Source organism: Pempheris klunzingeri, chromosome 2 (genome assembly GCF_042242105.1).
Source record: "Pempheris klunzingeri isolate RE-2024b chromosome 2, fPemKlu1.hap1, whole genome shotgun sequence".
Classification (NCBI taxonomy): Eukaryota; Metazoa; Chordata; class Actinopteri; order Acropomatiformes; family Pempheridae; genus Pempheris; species Pempheris klunzingeri.
The window spans coordinates 5,956,458-5,980,496 of NC_092013.1; the positions used below are offsets into that span (position 1 = coordinate 5,956,458).

Sequence of the window (24,039 nt, forward strand, 5' to 3'; positions counted from 1 at the left end):
AACCAACAATGCTGCATCCTCTTAAGTCTAAGTTAAGATATAAGAGATTTTTGTACCTTGAATTTGTATAAAAACTTTTAATTTATCATATTAGGTGCAGTTAAATGACACACATCTTGGGCCTCTAGTGCCCAAAGACGTCTGGGGCCCTAAGGCAGTAGTATGTTTTGCCCTTTTGGTAATTCAGCCTTGATGATGCACACATCCTATCCGAATTACAGGAAATTCTTTTTTTTTTTTTTGCACTTCTGGTACAGGATGTTTACACGGTCTGTAGTTTGTCTGAATCTGAATTTGAAGTCTATCAAATATCAGGTTGTTTTTGCAGATGCACATCTGGAGGGATTTGGATTGATATTTAGGGGGATGTTTATACTTTTTTAAGTCTCTTACCATTTTATAATAACAAACAAATAGGGCACATGTAGTGATCTGATATTACTATTAAGTCTTATGTTTAGGAGGTTTTCTATTTACAAGTCTAACGTTGGCAGATACATACTTGCCTGCTTTGTGTTGTTTAGATATTTTATACATTTTAATATTCAGGCATTCCCCCACCCCCGGAAATGTTCAATGTTTGAAATGTGGAGGCACTTCTTATTTTGTTGCCAGTTTTAAATACAGGGCAGTGTGGGCTGAATTAGTGAGGAGTCACATTTTATTAACAGATGGAATAGAGACAAAAAACTTCATTTTCCCTACATGAATAACTTATCTTTGAAAGCAAACCCCTGTTGCTCAAAACATTCCTCCACATCAAAGAGGTCAACTTCAGTGTGTCTTCTTGGAGTAAAACTGCTAGATGAATGAATTCAACTCTGTGTTGCCCCTGTAGAGGATTGAGAACTGACAAGAGCTGAGTCTTATTTTATTTGTCATTATTGTGAGCCTCATTTGAACTGAGGAATTTTAATAAAGACTATGAAAACTGCATAGGGCAGAGCTCAGGGACAGAAAGGGGAACAGGAGGAAAGCACTCAGGGGAGAGAGCAAAAAGCAGAGAGAAAGGTGCACAGAGAGCTGAGGCTGACATGAGATGATACATGCCTGGTAATAAATGAGAAATAAAGGGAGAAAGGGAAGCAGAGAAGAAAAGAGGAACACTGTTCTTTCCCCGAGATAAAAGAGAGGCGCATTACAAGACTCAGCTGAGTTATGCTCGGCTTACTTTGAAAACATTTTGACATATAATATTTTAAATTTGACATTTCTTTTTTCTGTCATGGTCCCTCAATGACAAATGAAAACGAATCAAAGGAGCCCACAAACTCAAAAGACCTGACGAGGGGGAATTTTTGAGGTCTCCTATCTGAAGACGTGTTTTAACAACAACAACACAACCTCTAAAGTAGAATTCTCCAGCGCTTACTAATTTTACTAAAAAGGAAAAAGGGGGGAAAAAGTAATCCTGTAATCGGAGCCAATCTGCACACAGGAGGCCAAACAGCCAAAGAGCTCCCAACATGTGGGCCAGATGAACCTGCTCTCTTGGAACCTTGCCTGGACAAACAAGAGAGAAAGCTTGTAAGGTCTGTGCATCAACACACCTGACACCAGCCAGGGCTCTGCTCTGTAACACATGTAGGCTTTGGCACGGCACGTGAAAATTTTGCATAATATGATGCTCTCCTACATTTCTCTACACTATAACTTTCATCATAACCATATTGCTCTGACCTATTCTTACTCTACAAGCAGTGATTTATAATTACTGTAGGATGTAGTTGTAGGATTAAAAAGTATATTCTTTACCATAACTAAACATGAGAACAACAGTGAAGCTGTTATAGTTATAAACCACCACCACTATTCACGTGCTTTGTTGTGCACATGACAGGCAGGGTACCTATCATGCCGTTGAACATGTCTAACTCCACCAATCTTGAAAATGACTGTGTTTGTCTACGAGGGTCGATGGTCCAGTGTACTTCCTACAATCATACCTGTCCTGTCCTCCCCTGCTCCTTTGGTCCCCTCCTCTTGTCCTCTTTTACTCCCCTGTTGGCTCCCTCTCTCCCCCTACCTCTTCCCTCTGCTAATGAGCAGGGTAATTATGGTTGGCCCAGGCCAAAGGGAGAGGGGGAGGCTGAGGAGGAGAAGACAAAATAGGGGGAGAGGAGGAGGAGAGAAGAAGGAGACCCTGCCTAGTCTAGCCTGGTGCTCCAGATAGCATTAGTTCTCTCCTCTTCTCTCTCTCTCTCTCTCTCTGACACATAGCCCTACGCTTAATTAAACATGCCTCGGAGGGACGCAGGGAGAGAGACAGAGAGAGAGAGAGTGAGAGAGAGAGGAGGGGGGGAGTGAAATCATGTTGGCAAAGAGTTAGAGGAAGGGAGAGGGAAAAGTGAGGGTGATGCAAATGCAGAGAGAGGCAGATAAGAAGCTGGTGATGGAGTGTGGGAGAGGGGGAGGTGGGGAGGGTGAGGGGAAAGGTGGAGAGATATTGCAAGGAGGGTGGAAGGGTGGGTGGTTAGTGAGCCAAAGAGAGAGAGAGAGAGAGAGAGAGATAGAAGGAGGAGCTGGAGGGGGTTTGGAGCGAGGTAAGAGAGCCGAGGATGAGGACATCTTCAGTAGAAAAAAAAAAAACGAGTGAGGTCTGATGGAGACAAAAAGGAATTAAAGACTGGGGAAGAGCGAGGGGAATGGGATTACTATAATATATGAAAATAATAGCGAAGAGGCTCCCTTGAGACTGTGGAGTACCCGCTCCAGAGAAACCAAAGTAGTGAAAATGGCGCCTAGAAATAATATATCTGCATCCTCATTTCACAACAGCAAGTGAGAGGGGAACAAGCCTACAATCTAAAGCCTTACTAGCACTATAGAGGCAATGTCAATTACACCCCACAAGTGCAAGTGTTAAACCAAATACAAAACATACTGATGAGTTTACTACTCTGAAGTGGGTCATGGTTGGGTGACAGTGTGATGTGTAAATTGAAGCCTGTAACACACGCTGAAAACATCCAGCAAGTCTTCAAAATGAAACGACAAATACATTGTTTGTCCACTCAAGCACGACACATTGAAAATTTTATGACGAGACGCCCAAATCAGCAGGATGACTACGGTGAAAAATAAATCAGTTTTATGACCCAACAAAACTGTGGGTACAGATTAAGTTTAGACATAAAAATGACCTAGTTTGGTTTTAGAAAGATCATAGTTTGCTTTAAAAAAGGTACTTTGTCAAGACTGTGGAAATAGTTTGGGGTAAAATGAATACTTGGTTAAGGTTGGAGACATTTCTCGTCATGGTGACAACAATAAGCAGGTTATGGAATGATTGTGGTTGTGCTTTAAGATGTAAATGTTTGAAATGGGAACAAACAGTAATGTCCCATGTTAAAGTATGATGTTTTATTTACTCTTGTATGTCTCATCATGGTTATGCAGACAGAAGAAGTAGTCAGGTTATAGTGGTAAGGACGAACCAATCCAAGGACGGAATATGCTAAAATGACTTCTGTCCTGGAGAGCTGATGCGTTTCTACTTCTCATTTAAACGTCAACCACTGGTGATCACCTGAAGATGCCACCAGTGTGTGGGCTGATTTGTAAAGCAATGGTGGTGGGACTTAAAATGTTATTATGTTTATCATGCAGTTGGGAGTAGAGGAAAGACCATGTGGTTTCAAAACGACAGGGTTTATCATCATATGAATCCTTGGTGTGTATAGTTGACAGAAATGTCCTGAACTAATTTCATCAATATCTATTTCTGATATTTTTGTATACTATTGGAGATTCTGGCCTAATGGTGGGGGTAGAGTGGCCAGATATTTGATATTCATCATTTGGGGAGCATTAATATTCACTGAAACATTTATAGAGTTACTTCAATTGCTTTTCAAGATACCTTTGCCATGGCCTTTACACTGCTGTAAAGCAACAGACCATCCATTCACCATGCAAGTAGGGCAAAAAAAAAAAATCAGCATTCAGCTTCCACAGCAAACAGCCAGACCAAAGCCACATATTTAAGAGCAAAACAAAAAACAAAACAAAAAAATGTATATATAACCAAAATATAAGTTTAATACAGAAAATGAGTGACAACATGCTGTAGACCCATGCCAATTAGTGAGCTTGGCTGTTGTGAATAATAAACCAGGCTAATAACAGCACAATTATGAATGTGTAATCACATTAAGGGGACATGGAGACTGGTTTCAACCTGGTAATGATGACATGCAATTAGAGCGCAACTGTTATCTCCAGGATCATATCAATAATTCATCACCACACACATTTTGTGTTTCTCAAAGATGACATACAGTGATTAATAACTAGATACATGTGTGTCTGTCTGTTCTCCAAACGCTGACATTTGATGCCACATAATTGGGCAGAACTTTTTCCGCAGTATCACAAAGGAATGAAAGAGTTGGAAGAGAAATAATAATAATGAAAAAAAAAACCCAGGCCAAATAGTGTCTGAATTTAATTAGGTGAATATCAGTTGCTTGGCAGTTGTTAATGCTGAGACGTACCTATCCCTGTGATAGTTATGGTGTCAAGAAAACCAGACTTTAGAAAAATACATAAAGATCACCAAAGAATTATACATCTCCTCATTACAACAGAAAACAAGCATTATCATACAGTTCACTAAGACTTTGATGATAGACCAAAATGTCTCTGTGTAGGCAATGCAGGAAAGCAAAGGAGATCATATATGAAAAAATTGTCACATTCAGCTGGATCGCCAGTTGTGACCACACACAGCCGGAAACTCTGTCAGCTTTCATTTAAAGAGATTTATTTAACATCTTTTTTACTCCCAGGGCCACGTTATGTAAGCTTATCTTCTAAACCAACCGCAGTTGATGAGTTAAGTTCTGTCGTTTGAGGGGTAAAATGGCCCAAGGTATGAAAAAAGAAAGGAAATCAACAAACAAAAGAGCCATACATTTACTCCTACGTATGAAAAGACATTGCCACTGCAGCTCACACAGGGAAATGAAAACAACTCTCCCAAAGTTTAATTAAAGAACAGGAGCATTGTCGTCAAGAGTCAACTGCCATTCTCAACATCTGGGCTCTGTTGAAAGCGCTGCGGCTTGCATGCTGCTACGAGAGTCGGCAGATTTTCTCAGTGGTCCGCCTCTTTGGTGAAAGAGAAGCAGAGCAAATGAACGAAGCCAGCGCTCCCAGGTCCTCGGCATTGCACAGAAAAACAAAAAGACAAGAAGGAATGAAGACGTGGCGATGGTGAGAGCGAGCAGCTTCAGACAGACTAACAGGGCCTGCGTTATTCACCGCAAGTGACTTTGGAGTGCATTGTACTTTTAAACTTTAATGAATACAGCCCTTGAGTCATGATGTAATGAGATCAAGAGAAGAAAAATAACAGAGAAATCCCAAAGAGGGGGAGAGCACGAAAGAAAAGAAATGCTGTGTCATTATTGTTGACTCAGCACTCATTGGGTAAACACACAAGGATCATACTGTGCTCACGCTGTCCAGTATATGCACGTATCCAGCTACAACTCCCTGTTAAATTACTATTGATTCACCAGTATGACTGCCTGCACAAAGCTCGCAACAAAGGGATTTGTATATCAAAGTTCTGCCAGGAATTCCAAAGACAATGCTGAATACAAGAACAAAACCTGGGAAGCGCAAAGCCGTATAATGCTCAGATCTACCGGATGTGACTGATTATAATAATACGAATAAGTGGAGGATATTCAATTAAGAAAACATTTGGTCTCCCATCATCCCATTTGCCCAGTAAGCACATTTGAGCAGAGACATCCATACATCTGTGAATGATCTATGTTACCCATCCTGTAGCTCAAATGGAGGCTTAAACACTGGTGTGGTAGCATAAACTGCACCTAACAAACAAACAAACAGCATTTGCAGCATTTTACAACAGCCAATCCTGGATTGTGGTAAAAAAAAAAAAAAAAAAAAAATCCTCTGGCGTGCAGTTAGTGGTGGCACAAATAAAAGAACAACTGCGTAGTTAGTATGAGGCAGAGGCAGTAACCAAGGCAGAGGGGATGAAGAACAGAGCGCCATCTGCACAGCCCCACACTTGAAGTATAGAAAAACATTATTCGCACAGAGGGAGGCAAAAGGCAAGCTGTCGTTGAGTTTAAGGAAGAGTCAACATCAGCATTGCCTTTCTAAGTTGATGAAAAATTTGAGACGGTGACTGAGTGGTGCAGATATTTTCCTCTTGGACTGACTGAACTGTCATTTATTAGCTGCGGTCCACATTGGCTTATATTATTATTTTGGATGAGTGCCTAGATTGAGATACAGTTATTTAGATGTATTGCTAAGAGCTAATGTAAAGTAGGTTCAGTGGCAAACTTCCTAAGCAGCAGATTCCTTTAGCTGATGTGATGTTATTATTGGTTGGTTATCTGAGAACTGTAGCATGTCTGCAGCAATAATATCATTAAATTGTTATCAAGTCATCATGTTTAATGTGTTGTGTAGATGCAGTGTAGATACTGTATTACCGTGGCCCTGAGGACGTGGCTTGCTCTTAGACACCATCTTGAATTCTGTCTTTGTGTTTGCCTCACTAGCGTCAGTAGTTCATTTTATGTTAGCTTTGAGATTAAGGGAGCTGCTGTCAGTCCGGTCGAGAGCACTGGTGACACAGTTTCACAGGGATCACTGGAAAATGCAGCGCAGAGACACAGAGGCAATGAGTTCCCACTACCAAAGGTGTCTCCGAAATCAATAAAAAGGCAAACAGGGATCTTACAAATTAGAATTTAAAAACATACTTAGGTGAAGAAGCAGACATTTTAATTATTAGTGTGCAGAGAGAGCTGTTCACAGCAGCCATTAAAGGAGAAAATATACACTAGGTAGCTTACCACTAAGTGCTCCTGCAAAAGCCATGTCGAACTTTTAAGTCCTTTACTGCCCAGGAAGATGTGTTGCTGTTCGGTAAATGAATTATTGGTTGGACTGGAGTCTTGCCAGAGACAACCTTGCTGTGGAACATGCTTGTTAATTAGGTCTAGATGTGCTTAAGGGCTAACAAAACTGCACAAGCACCACATCTCCAAGACCCAGCTGAAAATACAGTGATACTACAGCCTTATGTTTGCTTCCTTGGGTAACTTCACAGGCCCAAATATCTGACTAACTACCTCAAAATGCTTTGCCCTTTAGCATTAAAAGCAGCTAATGTATGTCTCAGTTTAGCCATTTTTCATAAAATGCTAATATTCTGTTTTGCAGCCGGTGGGGAATTCATTTGTCTGTTTAATTTCACAGGTGCCCTTAACGCACCGATCAACAACAGGCGCTGGTCGTGAACAGGCGGCACCATCTGTGTGCAGGGAGCGCCAATGGCCCTGAAGTCTTCGCTCTTTGCCACCAAGCACTAAGACTCCATTAAGAAGCCTGGGTCCATGCATTTTTGGCCATCATTTATTTGGCAAAGGCAATTAAAAAGCTCCCCCACCCAAAGACAGCATGTGTGGTAGGAGTCACGTCTCCTCTCTTAATCACTGGTAGTAATTAGTTCCTGCAAGCGGTATCATTAGGTATCAGCGCTGGCGCAGTTGTCACAGCCAGCGCACGTCTGGGATGACAAAAGGAGACGGAAGAAAAAAGAAAATCATCGCTGTTACAGAGAATCCGGGCGAGTCAGAATCCTGTCCAAAAACGTTACAAGGTTGTCCCAAGAGGGGCATAATCCATCAAAGTGATTTTTCTTCTCTCTCTTTTTCCCACCCCCTCCTGTTCCGCCCCCCTGTCTTCTTTGCAACGTAATCATTTTCCTCTCACGGGGTGTGACATTCATAAAGGATGCTGGTGCAGGTGCCGCTTCTTGCCAAAGTTTGGGATGAGTTTTAGAGGTGTATTTACAGTGTGGGATTGCCAGAGGTGAGTTACAATGCTCCTCGGCAGACTTACCCTTCCAACTGCCCTTCTTGCCTAGTTTCTTTTGCCCTGCTTTTCTCCTTTCCCTCCTTTAGTCCTGTCCACCATTGATCAGTTATCTGAAAATACTCTTGGCTATTACTGTCTCTGGATGGCCACGCTCTCCGTCCCTCAAGGATTTAAGCTCATATAGCATTGGGTGATCAAAGCGAATTGGTTTATTGATGTTAGGACAAACAGGAATAATAGCTAAGAATCTGAACTGTGCTTAACAGCTTGACTGAGGGTCCAAAGTATCAGATCTTGACCTGAAGACAGCACATTATCCTTCAGAATGACAAGCATGGTCAGTCAAGACCCTTTTACACATGCACTGCGACCCGAAACCTATTTAGAGAGGCTGTATGTGGGAATGCAAATGTCCAACTCAGTTCCAGCAGACATTAAGCAGAGTTTACTCAGCCAGTTCCGTTGTACAAAGTCTGTGTAGTGTCCGATGTGCGAATGTCCGGGGAATTCACAACGAGCGAGTGGGCATGTTGATGACATTGCATGGAGTGTAGCTTCGTACTCTTGCCTGTATATTTTTTTCCACTCTTTCGTTGATATTGTGGATGTAGCGTTGATAAAAACACAAAAACAATCATCAATACAGATGAGTCCTCCAACTTCTGTGAGCGCTACCCAGGCGCCACCCCTCGCCCAAACCAATCTGAAGTCTTTCCAGTAGCTGAGAATGCCTCTGACGCAAACAATCTGCTGTCGTTGCTACATATGTAAAGGGCATCTCCAGACAAACCTGATTCTTTGCACATTGACCAGAGTTCATTTGTGAGAACATCAGTCCATCCTAGTTTTGCTACCTTTCATAAAATCCTCAGGAATCAGGACCCCAAATGGCATGTTGAATCTCTCTGTGAGCCAGTCTGTACGCAGCACTGGTTATTTAAGGAGGCAAATAACGTCCTCAGTAGAATGAAGCTTGTGTGCGTACAGCAGTTTCTCACATAGAGTTTGTTTCTCGGTGGAGTTTTTGGTGGCAAGAACGCAGCTGTTCAGTTCCTTAAACATCTTTGGTCTTTTCAGCAAATATCCTTTATTCAAAGTTTCCTGGGAGCCTCAAAGGAAAGGTTGTTTACTTATAGTCTTCACAAATATGCTAACAAGGTGTCTGAACATACAAACCTTATTATCACACAAACCTTGTGACTCAGTCTGGCCGCCGCTCTTTTTCCCTCCTCTGCAGATTCCTATTTCAATAATGACGCGGCAAATTTTCATTCTGTTGACGTGCGAGTGCGGCGCATGTCACTGCACTTTGTCAAATATGTAGACACAGTTAAAACACACGCACACTGAAAAAGAGGCACGGGAAGAGGGTGGAAAACAAACATCATCTGACAAGTTTGTGGCACATTTGGTTCAGACAGTGTGATTCCCTCTGGATCTAAGAGAGTGGTTGCGAGGAGAGGAGGTGTGGGAGAGGAGGGCAGAGAGAGAGAGAGAGGGAGAGAGACAGAGTGAACTCCGTCAGAGCAATTGTTCTTCCATGTGGAAAGGTGACAAAAGAAAAGTGTGAAAGGGTTCACCAGAGGGAGGGGGCGATGCAAGAGAGGGGTGGGGAGAGATGGAGAGAAAGGGAAAACGATGCGAGAGAGGCTGTAAGAGAGTGGGGAGGATGTAAAGATTTTAGATGGTTGTAGGCCAGCGGGTGCAATTGTTGCTGTGTAAATAATGTTAGTGCACTTCATCAGATTTTTTTCAAGTCTGTCTTTACTTGCATGCCAGATGTGTGTCGAGAGAGTTATTGGCCCCTTTCTAACATTACTACACTGTAAAAAAAAAGTGAAAGAGATAAAATCAATAGTCCTTGTTCTTCTGAAGCTAATGTGAGACTTCACCACAGTTTAGCAAGGAGATACAGTTCGGGGAGTCAGAAAGATGGAATTATGTGAGGCAGATGCTATTTGCACCCAAGTGTCAGTAGTCAACACTATTTGCATAAAGTAAATAGCAATTTGGCTTTGGAAGATATTTTGTGTTTCCTGTACACTGCCTTTTATATTTGTTTTACCCAAACAATCTTTTCCTAAACCTAACCAAATAGTTTTGGTGCCTAAACCTAACCAAACAACGACTGAAAACAGATATTAATTAAAGAGAACTGAGATAAATAAGTTAACTAAGTTTAAAAGTAAATTAGTATATTCAAATGTTGGTCTCACACCGGATTTGAACCCCATTTTGCAAATAGACACTCTGATGATGTAAAGACTGTAACTGTAGAGGAGCCTCGCTAGATTTGGATAACTCAGGCTACTGAAGCTTTATATCAGCTTTAGCAAGATTAAAAAATGAAGATGAAACAAGTTTTCACTCGAGTGTTATTTGTGCAAATTTTACCATTTTCACCCCAAATGGTCAATGTTCTGACTTGACAGACATTAGCCGTAGCTAGCTAGCTATTTCTGCACTGAACACGTCTGTTGACCGTGTTTCTGTAACAGCTCAACCTCCCGACTGATCTCAAAACATTTTTTCCTCCTATCACGCTCCTTTCTCCTGTTATCTCTGTTTTCTTATGAATCGTGGTCATAAAGCAATTTTTTTCAACTCACGCAGGCATGGTGCAGTTTTGTCCACCGCAGGCAAACTCCTGTCTAACCATGTCTCACTTACTTCATATGCAATAGTGTTACCTATAAAATTTCATATGCAATCATGTTACCTAAAATTTGCTTCGCGTTCAGTTTGATAACACCATCATAGTGTAATCCTGTTAGGAAGGTATCACTATATGAACAGTATGGAGAGGAGGGGTGATTTTGTTGATTAGCTCTCCCAATGTAATACCTATACCATGTATATGAGGACAGAAAATCCTCCACACCACTCTCTTTGATTAACATAATTTAAGAAATGAATTTTCCAGGATTTCCTGCTCACAAACACACCACACCTGTTCGCAAACGCTCCCTCTCTTTCCATCACTCTCTCACACACACACACAAACACACACACACACACACACACGCATACACGGAAACCTGTTATGTCTGCTGGTCAGAGCTGATGCTCCCAGCAGTGACATATCAGGCCATAATGAAGGCTTGTTGCACACAGTCTGGCAGTGTGGACAAACACTCTTTCTATTTCCCCCTTCACTCATGCACACACACACACACACACACACACACACACCACACACACACACACACACACACACACACACACACACACACACACACACACACACACACACACTTACACATTGAATCGCAAACACACGCAGAGAAACACTTAAGTGAGTGAGTCAGACCGACGCTCTTCCTGTGTCTCACACACATAAACACTCGCCCAGCAGAGGCGAGGCAAGCGGCAGAGCCCCTGCCAGGTTATATGGAGGGACAGAGTGTTCTGAGTTACTGCACAGTGCAGCCACTCTCCACGGCAGCACCATACAGAGTCCATAAAGCATGATGGATGGCCTATCATCATTTACCTCTTTGGTGACTTCTCAATGCTGTCACACCCCGCCAAGCACATGCAAGAGAGGCGAGACACACCAAAACAGACAGGCAAGCAACGGCAGAGCATAACGACGAAAACAAAAAAAGGCAATGCGGACAAAATGATGCTAAAAGGAGGATTAGAGAGAGTGACAGAGGGAGGGGGGGAGGGAGGGGGGAAAAGAGAGAGAAAGACAGAGAGATGGATGAGGGTGCATCTTTGATGTTTGCTCGAATTAATGCACACTTGGTCTCATACACAAACAGTTGCACACAGACACACTCACTATCACAAATGAACTGAACCATCCCCTGTCCCTTCTCTCCTTTGATGACAGCACCCCACACACGTAGAGGCTGTATTTAGAGCATGCAAAATCCACTGTCTCCTCTCCTCTCCCCTCCCCTCCTCTCCTCTCCCCCTCTCTTCTCCTCCATCCTACAGCAGGAGGAGGAAAAGAGAGGAGAGAGAAAGAGAGGCAGAAAGACAGAGATGGAGACATGTCCAAGTGGGTGACATATCAAAAATGGGAGAAAGGAAAAGAGGAAGAGAAGGAAAGTAGAGTGTTTGTGTTTGTATGTGTGTGTCGGGGGGGGGGGGGAGGGAGTCTGAGGCTAGAACAGTAAATAACTTCCATGAGAATGAGTGCAGCCGGGGAGCCAGAGGGGGCACCGGGCTCACAGCCTGCACTATAGTGGAAAGTAAAGCACTGAATCTGAGCTCTTGTGCTATGTTAACCTCTTGGACCCAAGGCCGTCTTTCACTCCCTTATGTTTCAGCCTTGTATGCAATATGTTCTTATTTTAAAGGAGCACTCCAGTGACTTTCTTGAACTTCCAAATCATTTGGCGGACTCACAAGAGACAGATTAAAACACAATAGCAAAAATTAATGCAGTCAGATATTCTGACTACTAGAGTGTTGCATGCTAATGGGGCCTTCATTTCCCATCATCCAATTAAGAGAGGCTTTTCGTAAGACCCTCTATTTCTAACATTACTACACAACCCCAGTTTGTAATGCAGTCTTTCTGTTAAAATGTCTTCCATTGGATACTGTTTCTCACTTATTTCTCACTTACTCTATTTATACTGTAATTTTCATGTTCCTTTTTTTCAAAAACAGCAGTAATCTTTTCATTTGACTACATTTGCTATTCAAACCTGAATTGGATTGGTGGCAGGACTTCACCAAACGATGCTGCGTCGTTTTCCGGCTGCGACTCAGCTTTGTTCCGTCCTCCACATGGCTTCACACCCCGCCAGGAGCGTTTTAGAAGCAGAGACTTTTGCGTGAAGATTGTTTACTTGCTCAGATTTTGTTGACTTTAATGTTTTTAATTCTACCCTGGGTAAACAGGTTACAGCGTTAATTCTTTTCTTTTCTGCCTGTTTTAATTAAGGAAAGATTAAACTACTTAGAAATGGCATCATTTAACATGTAAGTAGCGCCATACATACTTTTAATTGCTTTGTTAGTTGTTAGACGTGTTGTGTACAGCAGGCGCTCACAGTGACGAAAGTGTTAAATGAAAGCTGGCATTTTGATCTATGGAGTGAAAGAGTCCCCAAAGTGTTCTTGCTGCAGAGAACATTGAAAGAAAATGTTTCCAACAGACTTCTCACCTTCATGTATACAGAAAGACAGAGGGAAAGGGAGAAAGAAAGAAAGAGAGAGAGAGAGAGAGAGGCAAAGACTGCATCTCTGGACAGTGCCTATTGATCGCCACCCGGCACACATCACCACAACTTTCACAAATTGCTATTGAGAAGTGACCTGTAATGCAATTACTGGCCAATCCGGGGCCTTGGCTGCCATCAATTATTAAAAGCTGCCTGAGTCGTGGCCCGCTATCCAGCCTCAGCTGGTGTGTTGTGTCATTATCACATCTGCCGGCCACCAGCTCGCCAGCTGCTACAGCGGGGTCTGGAACAAGATTTCCAAGCGCCACTTCCCACTCTGCCGCACATATCAGATGATATGGCCAAACGAAGAAATTGAAATTGCTGTATTATATATTCCCATGGCTACAGTGAAGGTGAGGTGGTGAAGGTCACAGAATAAAATGGATTTTGGTTTTTCTTGCCACATTAACAATGGGCAGGAGAATGGTATTTACAGAGGAGTAAAATCCTTTTTGTGAAAACTGTTGGGCTAGTTTTTTCTTTATAAGAACTTTTGTAAGTAGAAAAACAACATTAATATTGCAGCGTGGCTCACCACTGGGTCCAAGTTTCAAAGATGTTCACTACCATAGTCAATGCCAGCAACAAATCAATGGCTACTGTTTCTACTCCTAACCTGCTTCTTCTCACTGTCTGCTAATAATTCCCTATATATTTCCACTTTGCTACACTGTTAGCCCTCCTGTAATCATTTATACATTCCTTGAATAGTTTCTGCCATCAGAGTTATGATGAAAGAAGACAGAGAAAACAGCAATGCAAGCATTGCATGATAATTGCCCTTTGCTTTGAACTGACACAATAATTTTTCTTTTAGTTGTTCTCATTATAAAAGCCCTTGTTCAAACTGGGCTTGTGATTTTTTTCCTCTACAGTCATTGTGAAATAATTTATTTGTTATCTAGCTTTATACCAAAGTAGCACTTTAAAATACTGCCAGCAAAGGAGCGGCAATGCACCTAGAAAGCAAGCTTAACACGAACTTTTGAAATCCTTTTCCTGTTTTATTTTGAAATTCTACAAAGCCATTTTGGAAAACAAGTGATTCCTAATGTTCATTGCTTGAATGAAATATCTTAAAGAGAGTTCTAATAAAACCAAAGGGCTTATAGTCACTATTTCCAATACACTTTAATGCACTAGCAGCTGGGCCGAGTGAATCTAACAGAAAGAATTTAAGACTAATAGACTAGAGAGATTAGAGTATAAAATGTAGAGTATGGTGGGCTTCATGCTGTACAGTAAAAGCTGCAAGAGTCCTGTAAAGCCTCAGGAAAAAAATGAAACCACCGAATGAAAATGTTCTCTAGTGTTTCAAAGCTTTTGCCCTCTGCCGCACTGACAACTGAGGGAGAGACACGGGAGTAGAGCAGAGTAGTCAAGCCACACTAATGCATGACAGACAGAAAAGGTATACAGTATGGGCCATAATATTCTCCAATGATCAATAAAACACCACTCTAATAGATACATTATATTGTAGGTGTGACTGATTTATTGCATTATATTGTTTTCAGTTATCTGTTCTCTGTTCCTCAACATTTAATGTGCACGGTAAATTAACTGCGCAGGCTACAATAAAAATATCAGACAGTGCTGCACTTACTGTTGTGGAAAGACTGCTGCTGTACTGTACGTGTGTGGGGGCTTAGGAGCATGATAAAGACAAGGAGATATAGCAGTGTGACATACGAAAAAAAATCCCTGAACTGGCAGGATATATCAAAGCAGCTGGAGTCAAGCGGACTCAATACAGCAGCAGCAGCAGGAGCTAAAACTATGACAATGGCAGAACGACTATCACAACCAGCTTATGGAGATACTTAAATCTATGAACCATACGCACGGCCAGGGCTGAAGCCAGGCGCATGCTGGTTAGGATGCTATTAAAGCTTTTTTTATTTTTTTTTTTGAGGAATAGCTCCAGCAGCAGCAGCCCATGCTTCTGTCCTCTCCCCAGTGACAGTCATATCCACTGCCAGGTTATATCAATAAGGATGCGCAGGGTTTATGGAACAATCATGCCAGAATTGGATGCATGATTTCTCAGCACTTGGGCAACAACGTGGGCTTCAGGTAGAAGTTTATACCTAAAAGTCAATCATCTGCGGCAGGACTTTACTTTTCCATCTTGATGAGTACATGGAAGAGTCCTCAAGTGCCAGCAGTGACATTAACACTTGTAAATGCTCAGTGGAGCGGACTACTGAGGATGAAGACTCTAAGGCTATGCTTTTGTGGATCAATACAAACTCAAGAAAAGGACAAGTTGATTTCAGACTGTGACGGTACCTTGAGCCAGCAATAGATTGAGATGCTGAAAAGAGCTATGGCACCTCTGAAATTCCTGAAGCGGGGACATGCTTTTAGAGAGAATACAAAAACATTTGGATGACCCAATAATATAGCACTTACCAGAGGTGTTTTGAATTGCTCAGACAGTTCAATCCATTCCTTTCAAGAGCATATCACACATTTTAGGAGCGCTGGCTGAGAACTCCACCTTATCTATCAGCAACAATTTTTGAAGTTGCTTAAAGGGGAGAGTATGTCTTATTGGAAATTATAATAAGCATTAATACGCCAAGACTTGACTCAACACGTATCCCAATGGAGAGCATTTTGGTTCATTCTTATTTTTGAATAGCTACACCAGGGAGTCCCGGCAAAAAAAGCCAAGCTCTCCATTGTAAAAGAGATGACAGTCAAGAACTTGCATGCACTGCAATATGGCTCGGTTGTATAAAGGTGTGTCATTTCACATATGGATCATCAATCTATTGGCCCCGCGGGTATCATGCACCACTTCTGAAATTAGTTGGATTATTGAACTAAAGTGAACTGCTGCCTCCAGACAGATGATTTTTTCTCATTTGTACAATCTGCTCAAACTCCACTTGGCAATGGGAGGTTGTAACATCAGGCCCGGAGCCCAATGATAATGGGAGCATTCAGACTTTATATGACAAAAGATGGTGTGTAGGCTTGTAATGATCTTTGTTACAATTATGGCACCATTCATGCTTCACTCCTTTAAGGGGTTTAACCAAAATGACACCACACGGCCAAAAGTATGTGGACAACACAGGCACACTTGATAGTTGAACATCTTATTAAAAGATTTCTGTTATATAAAATGGACCTTTTAAAATGTTTGCTTTTTGAATCTGGGGAATACTTCATCTTGGTCTTATAAAGGTCAAATCTTGCATATTTTGCATGAAGTGTGTGTGAATGTTGAGGAGTCAGTTGCAGAAAGTTAAACTAAATTGTTGGACGCAGGCCCTCCGAATCCAACGCGTGAAAGTTGTGGGAGGATTTGTTTCAGATGCTGTCCGACCATCCAACAAGCACTTTGGTTGGATCATGCTGACAACTTAAGCCCATATGGTCTGAGTGCCATCTGGGACAAATCAATCAGTTAATCAATCAAACCACAAACATGGGCATTAATCTACTGCTATGACAGCCTCCATTCTTCCAAAAAGGCTTTCCAAAAGACTTTTAAAACTGGCTACAGGAATTTGCTCCCATTCAGCAACAAAAGCATTAGTGAGATTAGCCACTGATGTCGGGGCGATTACGCTTGGCTCAAAGTCGACGTTTCACTTCACCCAAAATGTGTTGAGGGGGTTGAGGTCAGGGCTTTGTTTAGGCTCATCAAGTTCTTTGGATCACTGTCTTGCTGAAACGGGAAAAGGCTTCTCATAAAATCACAGTGTTGTCTCAAATATCACTGTATGCTGGAGTATTAAATGAAACTAATGGGCCTTGCTCAAACAACAAAACACAGCCCCAGATCAAAAGTACGAGAACTTCTGTGGACACAGCCAAATAGCATGATCAAATAAAACTCAGTAAATCTCTGTGGGCTGCTAGAAGAAAAAAAAAGCGTAAGAAAATTAATGAACTCTGATGAGTTTATCAAGAAACAGTGGAATCTGTGTTTAACTCTGAATTTATTACAAACACTACTTTGAGGAAGTCTCTCTGCTTTTGTTCCGTCTGCTGGGGAGACTCATTTGAATTTTTATTGCAGGCTTATGACCTGCCAGATTCAGGCTGCGTACTGCCTCACTTAAAAGCTTTGCTCCGGTTTGGACACTGGATTCTGTTTATTCTTTTGTTACACTGACTCCTGCCAGTGCCTGCTGCTCTTTCTTTTTTATGGCTTCTCTGAAATAAGTTGCTCATTAGGTCAATGAGTTTAGAAAAATCTGTGTTTTTGTGGAGCATTTATCCCCATCGATGCTGTATGCAGCCGTTGTTTAGGGCTAAAACTTTGCTTGTGCATCACTCCAGCATTCTGTCAATGACTGGGGATTCATTAATTGGAGCGTGTTATGTGGCAAACGGTTTTCTTTTGGATAAGGGTGATTAGGATAGTTGATGAGGTGATGGCTTGGGTAGAGGGAGGGGATCTTTTAGCTCCAGGGCCTGCAGCATTATTCATGTGGACGTGCAGCTATGCCTCCTGCTCACAGCATCACTAATCTAAATCTACAAGAAGGAGTGAACTACTGTACTTGCGCACACTTAGGGGAAACAAATCATAACTGAGCGCCCCTCCCACCACCACCACCTTCATAACACCCCTTCACCCACTTCACCTGGGGAGCCTGGCAGTTATCGACCAATGAGGGCGACTTATTGAGAAAAAGCTGCCATGAAACTGGGTCGCAGGAGCCAATCAATGCCATAGATTTCTTGCCCTGGCATTATCTCAACTGAGAGATGGGGTGGTGGAGGAGGGGGGGTGGTGAAAAAAGAAACAGACACAAATCAGTCGTTATGAAGGCACCTCGACTATACCTCTCCTCCCACTCCCTCCATCCACCCACTCTCTCCAACCTGCCATCATCAACCCCTTCCTCTTTCCACCCTCCTGCTATTCATTTGCTTTTCCGTCTTTTCTGTTATTTGTTTGCCCCTGGGCTGAAAACTCTGTGTGTATATGTGCTCCATAATGTATGTGTGTGTTTGTGTGTGTTTGTGTGTGTGTGTGCGTGTGTGTGAAAGCGCTCTGAAATGACGCATTGATTCACAGTGTTCTATATTTTCTCATCTGGCTCACTATTACAGTGCGAGTCAATCGACGCCGTATTTCTCTCTCTCTCTCCCTCTCCCTCTCACTTTCTCCCTATTTCTCTCCCTCTCTGTCCTTCTTTGAGTATCAGAGTATCATGTTGTTGAATGGAAGTGTTTACGAGTAGTGTTGTATTGCCGTTACAAGAGACGAGTTTGGAGTGTGAGTGCATGCGTTAGGAGTATGTTTTGTACCTGTGCGTGCTTGTGTGTATTTCTGTGTATTGTTTTCTAACTTTGAACACAGTGTTAAGTATTCAGGAGTGTATGCTCTTTTTGTGCGCTGTGTGGGGGCATATGGAAGCGCTGAGGCCTATACTGTATATCTGACAGTGTGTTTGAGTAGATGCCAGATCTGTTTTTTTTTATTTATATCTTTTTTAGCGTGTGTGAGTATTTATATGTGTGAGGGAGGATTTGCTGGTGGGTATTTGTACCCTGTGGTTCGTACACAAAATGCACTAGCTCGAGCTCTGCAACTCCACCCTGTGAACCACACAAATGCACACAACCACACACACACACACGTGCGCGCACAGAAACACATCCTCCCACTCGTGAGGACTTTTGCCAGAATCAATAGAGGCTTTTTAATGCCTCTTGCTGTAGTACGAGTCTGAAACTGGAGCATGGGATCACAAATATGGCAGCCAGGGCCCGGCGTTTGGGACGCGCCCCATTTTGGTCCTATCTCACATCACTATCTCCAAAAAAACCTTCAATTTATCTGCTGAAGTAGCTGTGTACCTCAAATAAGGCAACTTTTCCACCAGTGATAACTTGCATTTTATTGACTGTGTGGTTCAAAGTTATGTTTTGTGCTTTCAAGAAAGGGCAGATTACAATACAGGCGCTTGTGGTAGTTTGATGTCTTTTTACTAACTTTTTATAGATTCCCCATAACTCTAATGTGCTGCTGTTGATTGAAAACTTCACTTCAACGCCAGTATTTTGTTTATACTGCAGATGTCTAAATGTCTCAATCCTTTCAAACATTCCTGCCAAAATAGATCCACACTGGCACTCCTCTCCCTCCACACAATACAAAATACTATGGAACAGTATTCAAGATATCATAGGAAACAATTGAGAGAAACATTTTTTGCAGGCTATATTTTGTTTTTGTGGTTATTTTATGTTCAACAGAATAAATAGAAATAAAATAGAAACAGAGGAGATGAAATAAGATCAGATCTGACTGGAAGATAGTCAGTAAGTAGATTAGGATAAAAAAAAATACTGGGAAATCAATGCTTTTTTACTCCACCCTTCCAACGAAAAATATCAACAAAAGTCACTCTAAACAGAAACACTTGCCCTCCAGCCGCCTGAGCCCCTGGGCCTCTGTGATGCATCCGTGGTTCCAGGGAGTTTTCATATCATTCAAATGTACCACTTGAATGTTTTGTATGGCCTCTCGCAATGCAGTAACACTGGTTTCTGTGTCAGTAGAGTTGATTTAATTATGTCAGCAGAAATGTCTTCTCCATCAGCATAATCCTGTGTACCTGTAGTTTGTAGCACTATGATGGAATGAGGGATGTGAAAACAATTTGTCATCTATCACGAGTAGTTCAATGTCAGTGTCACTTTAACATCAGTATTTTTGCTTGTCACTTGTTTACTAAAAGTCTCTCCTGACACTGCACTAGCTCAGTGGAACACACACACACACACACACACACACACACACACACACACACACACACGCACACACACACGCGCACACACACACACGCGCGCACACACACACGCGCACACGCACACGCACGCACACACACACACACACACACACACGTACACACAAGGCAGCCCTTAGTACTTTGTCTGAGCTACACTAACAGCCTACAGCCATGCTTACAGGGCATTTCCACTAGGAAGCCAAATCCCCTCTTCTCTCGGCTCACCTGGCAGCGAAAGAAAAAAAGATGGCAGAAAACTTTTTAAATGTAAGGGTTGGGGAGCAACTTTGACGATAAAAAGCGCATCAGGACGCGAAGTGAAGAGGAAAGAGGCTTTCAGGGGAAAAAAGGGATTTCATTTGCAGGGTTTTGGTTGTGTTGGCCTGTGAGTGGTGGATTGATAGAGGATGGAAGGAAGGAGAGAAGAAGGTAGGTGAAAAAAAAACCCTAAAGGAACGGAGGAATGAGGGTGTAGTCGTGTGCCATAAAACGTCCCACTGCCTTTCCCAGGGCCAAGTCCTCGCTCTGTTTCTAATGAACTCATTTATTCTGTTTTGCCGGCTTTACCTCCACCAGCAACAAAAGACAGTCTCTTGGTCTGCTTCTCTGACTGCTCTGCTTCAGGGTTTGTTGAGCATCTAGGTCTGTCCTATGGCATTACCTTTGTTTACTTAACGCTCACCATCGATCAAATGCAGACCTGAGACTGTCCTACACTGGCAAAGGCATTGCTAATTAGCATTTCCCTCTAAAACAATGTTGATTGCAAGCGACTGATTAAATGTATTTGCTGCTGATGCATTACGATGTGGCATGTGAAGCCAAATACAGTTTCATTCCCTCAAAGATGTCAAGACAGAATCCTTAAAAGAAGGTTGTTTTTTTTTTTTTGCCCATATCTTCTGGTCCATGTCAAACAATAGCAACAAAGGCAAAAACATCAATCGGCAGCACATTTTGTGTGAACACAAAATCGCATTCTGGTTTTGGCCAAATATTTAATCTCTCCTCCTCTCTCTCTCATTCTGTGTCTCTGTCTCTCCCTCCCTCTTTCTTTCTGAATAATATGCCACTGGGAAGTGGAAAAAACTGAGAGCACGGATCCCCACTCCTCCGCTCTTCTCGGCTGCACGTCTGTGATGTCATAATCACTCACATCAAAGGCTGTGCGCTCAACACGGCGACTGTCAGCTTCCCTGGAGGCGTCATTAAAAACGAACAGAGCAAACCGAGCCAGGCCTGACAGAGACGCATCAAAACTTCCCAACGCGCACGTACGCACACACGGGCAGGCGAGGTGAGCGCGTGCATGAACGCACGCAAGCATGGCTGCGTGTGCACTCAGGTGTGCGCACACACACACTCGAGCACATACTTCACTGCCATGTATTACAGACACACGCATGCACACACTCAAATATGTTATCATAAAATCATGTATACACTAAAGGAAATGCTCACAATGCAGATAATCCCTCATCCACACACACACACACACCTACAACTGAATATCTACCTCTTTTCTATGACAGCATCAAAAATCCCTCATTCCAGCACGCACTAGTAGGAGCTGAGCATTAAAACGAGACATGCGTTGCTTCCAGCTGCATTGTACATGTGAGTGGTAACAACATCAGCATGTGAACATCTGTCGTGAAGATGTGCTGTCGTGATGTACGTTCACGATGCTCACTCAAGTTGGTGCCAGTCCAGGGTATAATGCAGAGCGTGCACATAAATGTACAAATAGCCTACACCCACCTGCTCACCTGCTTTTCATCCCTCGCTGTCTATCTCTTCTCACACACTTGCCCACACACACGGATGCATGCACGCACACACGCACAGAGGCGCACACTCATTTACACAAACTGGAGGAAGGACTATAAATAGTGTGCCTATGATGCGATGCTGTGTGTGGTTTCTCCCTATGGGTTTGTGTGTGTGACTGTCAAAGTGAAGAGAGAGGGAGGCAGTGAAGGGGAGGGGGGTAGGCAGGGGAGGGGGATGGATATTTAAGGGAAAGAAGAGCTGCGCTCATGTCTGGTGTACAGCCAGTGATAAACAGTACATGACAAGCATGGCAAACACAGTCAGTCCTCTTTGATTTGAAATAAATATAAGACATTATATGTTAAAAATGAGCATCTGTGTTTGTGTGTGAGCCGGAGCGAATCCAAGATGTGTTTATGTAAGATTTTGCTTCTGGGTCGACATGGCGTTCCTTGTGTACGACTTACCCCTGGCAGGGTCTTCTGCTCGTGCAATGCATTCTGGGCTTTCAGGGCCGACTCTCTGGCACAGTAGGTGAGGAAGGCACAGCCTGAAATACAGCAAGAGAGAGAAAGAGAGAGAGATAATTATGTTGTGTGAACCGGGGACAGAGAGGGAGAGACAGCCATGGGAGGGGGCTGCACCAATCACCAGCGAATAGCCAAAAACAACACACACAGACACACACACACACACACACACACACACACACACACACACATGGAAACACACAGAGTAAGCCTGCAGCCATAGCTCTGAAACTCTGTCTACATGGCCGCACTGGGAATTGCTTGTGCGTGTGCCTTTGTGTGTTTGTGCACAGTGAACAGTACGTATTTCAGAGACTGAACAAACTGAACATTCCCGTGTACACAAAACGAAAATCCAAACGCACGCAAAAAAAAAAGACATGAAAGTGAGACCAAAAATTGCAGCTTTGGCGATGCGACGATTTGCGCATTCTGTTGCATGAGAGCCATTCTGCTAGCAAAACACATCAAATCTGATGGAGCTTTCTCCCTGGCAGTCTGAAATAGCAGTTATCCATTCGTCCATCGCACTCCTCTGGCTGCTGTGACAGGGATAGACATTTCCCTGACAGCTTCTCTCTCTCCCTCTCTCTCTCTCGCTCACACACACACACACACACACACACACACTCCCCTCTCCTCTCGTCCCTCCACCCTTCATTTCTCCATCTCTCTGCTCCATATGTTCCAAGACTACCCACAATCCTCGGTTTTGTTAGCACCTGGGCTGACATGTGGGGGTGGAAGCAAGATGGAGACGCAAGAGGCAAGGAAGTAGAAGGAGCCGTGGGGAACGTGTAAGCTGTTCCCTCGCCACCCCCTGTTGACAGTGAGGCACACGCCACTGTCAGAGAGCTGACAAACTGTCAATCTGCGGATCAGGACTAATGATTCATGTGTTTGACAGTTTAATAAAACACTTACAAAGACAATTGCACAATAAGCTGCTGTGACATGATTCAATTTGAGGCAAATATTCCTCATACTGTCTATATGCAAGTGTTTGTTCTGGTTCAGACTCTGGAAAATTTTCACTAAATGAAAATTTAATCGAATTCACTTAAATTCAGTGAAAGAAATTTAAAAAAAAATCTTGCTGGGTTTGCTCTATGATAATATTAGTAGACATTTGAAAAACAGGTCTTTTAGAACAGTAAGGTAGGCATTGACATTACAGCAGCAAGACAAAAACGTTGGCTTTTGGATAATTTTTTTTTTAAATAATTTTTTTTGGATCACAGGAGTCTCCATGCAGACGCTGACAAACTATTCCCCGCTGCCATGCAACTAACATGAGCACAAAGAAACAAAAGAACCACAGTTTGTTCTGGGAACATCAAGGGCTGAGCAGACAATTATCATAGACCCCTCCCCCCCAGAAAACACAAACACAGTGCAGTTTAAAGAAAGCGCCCTCCTCTTATAGCTCTTCCCAGTTGTGCTTTGCTTTGTTCTTTTTGCATACTGGGGGCTATTTATTGTTGAGGGCAGCACCGTGTACTGTATGTAGAAGCAGCATGCCTCCAAACCGGCTCCGTGTCTTTAACCCCGGGTCGTCCTGATGGCGGGACACAGGGGAGATCCGCCTGTTGGTGTTTTTAATTAACGGGCTTCTCTCTCATTAGGCGAAGTGGGAGCTGGCCGCTGACAGCTTGGCTACCTCCTCGTCCTCTCCGGGCCTGTCGTGTTAATGCTACATGGCGGCGCCGTCCCACAGGAAACACGTGTGAGTCTCTGATTCACACACCTGACACTCACTCGCATGTTTGGAGGAAGTATTCAGATCCGGCAACAAGATACCACAATGTAAATGAACCCCAAAGATAAAACACTGAGTCAGTGTGACATTATTATATATTGTATTTTTTTTGCATTGATTATTACAGATGCATGAGTTTGTAAGCAGCA

At 42.8% G+C, this 24,039-nt stretch overlaps 1 protein-coding gene across 3 annotated transcripts in view; it reads right to left on the reverse strand.

The window, feature by feature from the left end:
* The window catches only part of celf4 (CUGBP, Elav-like family member 4), a 76,840-nt gene that overhangs the window by 32,116 nt on the left and 20,685 nt on the right, over nucleotides 1–24,039 (reverse strand). For all 3 annotated transcript variants that reach the window (XM_070850868.1, XM_070850884.1, XM_070850875.1), the window contains exon 2: nucleotides 22,069–22,151. In XM_070850868.1, coding sequence (XP_070706969.1) covers nucleotides 22,069–22,151 — 83 coding nt within the window. The remainder of the gene's footprint in view (nucleotides 1–22,068; nucleotides 22,152–24,039) is intronic.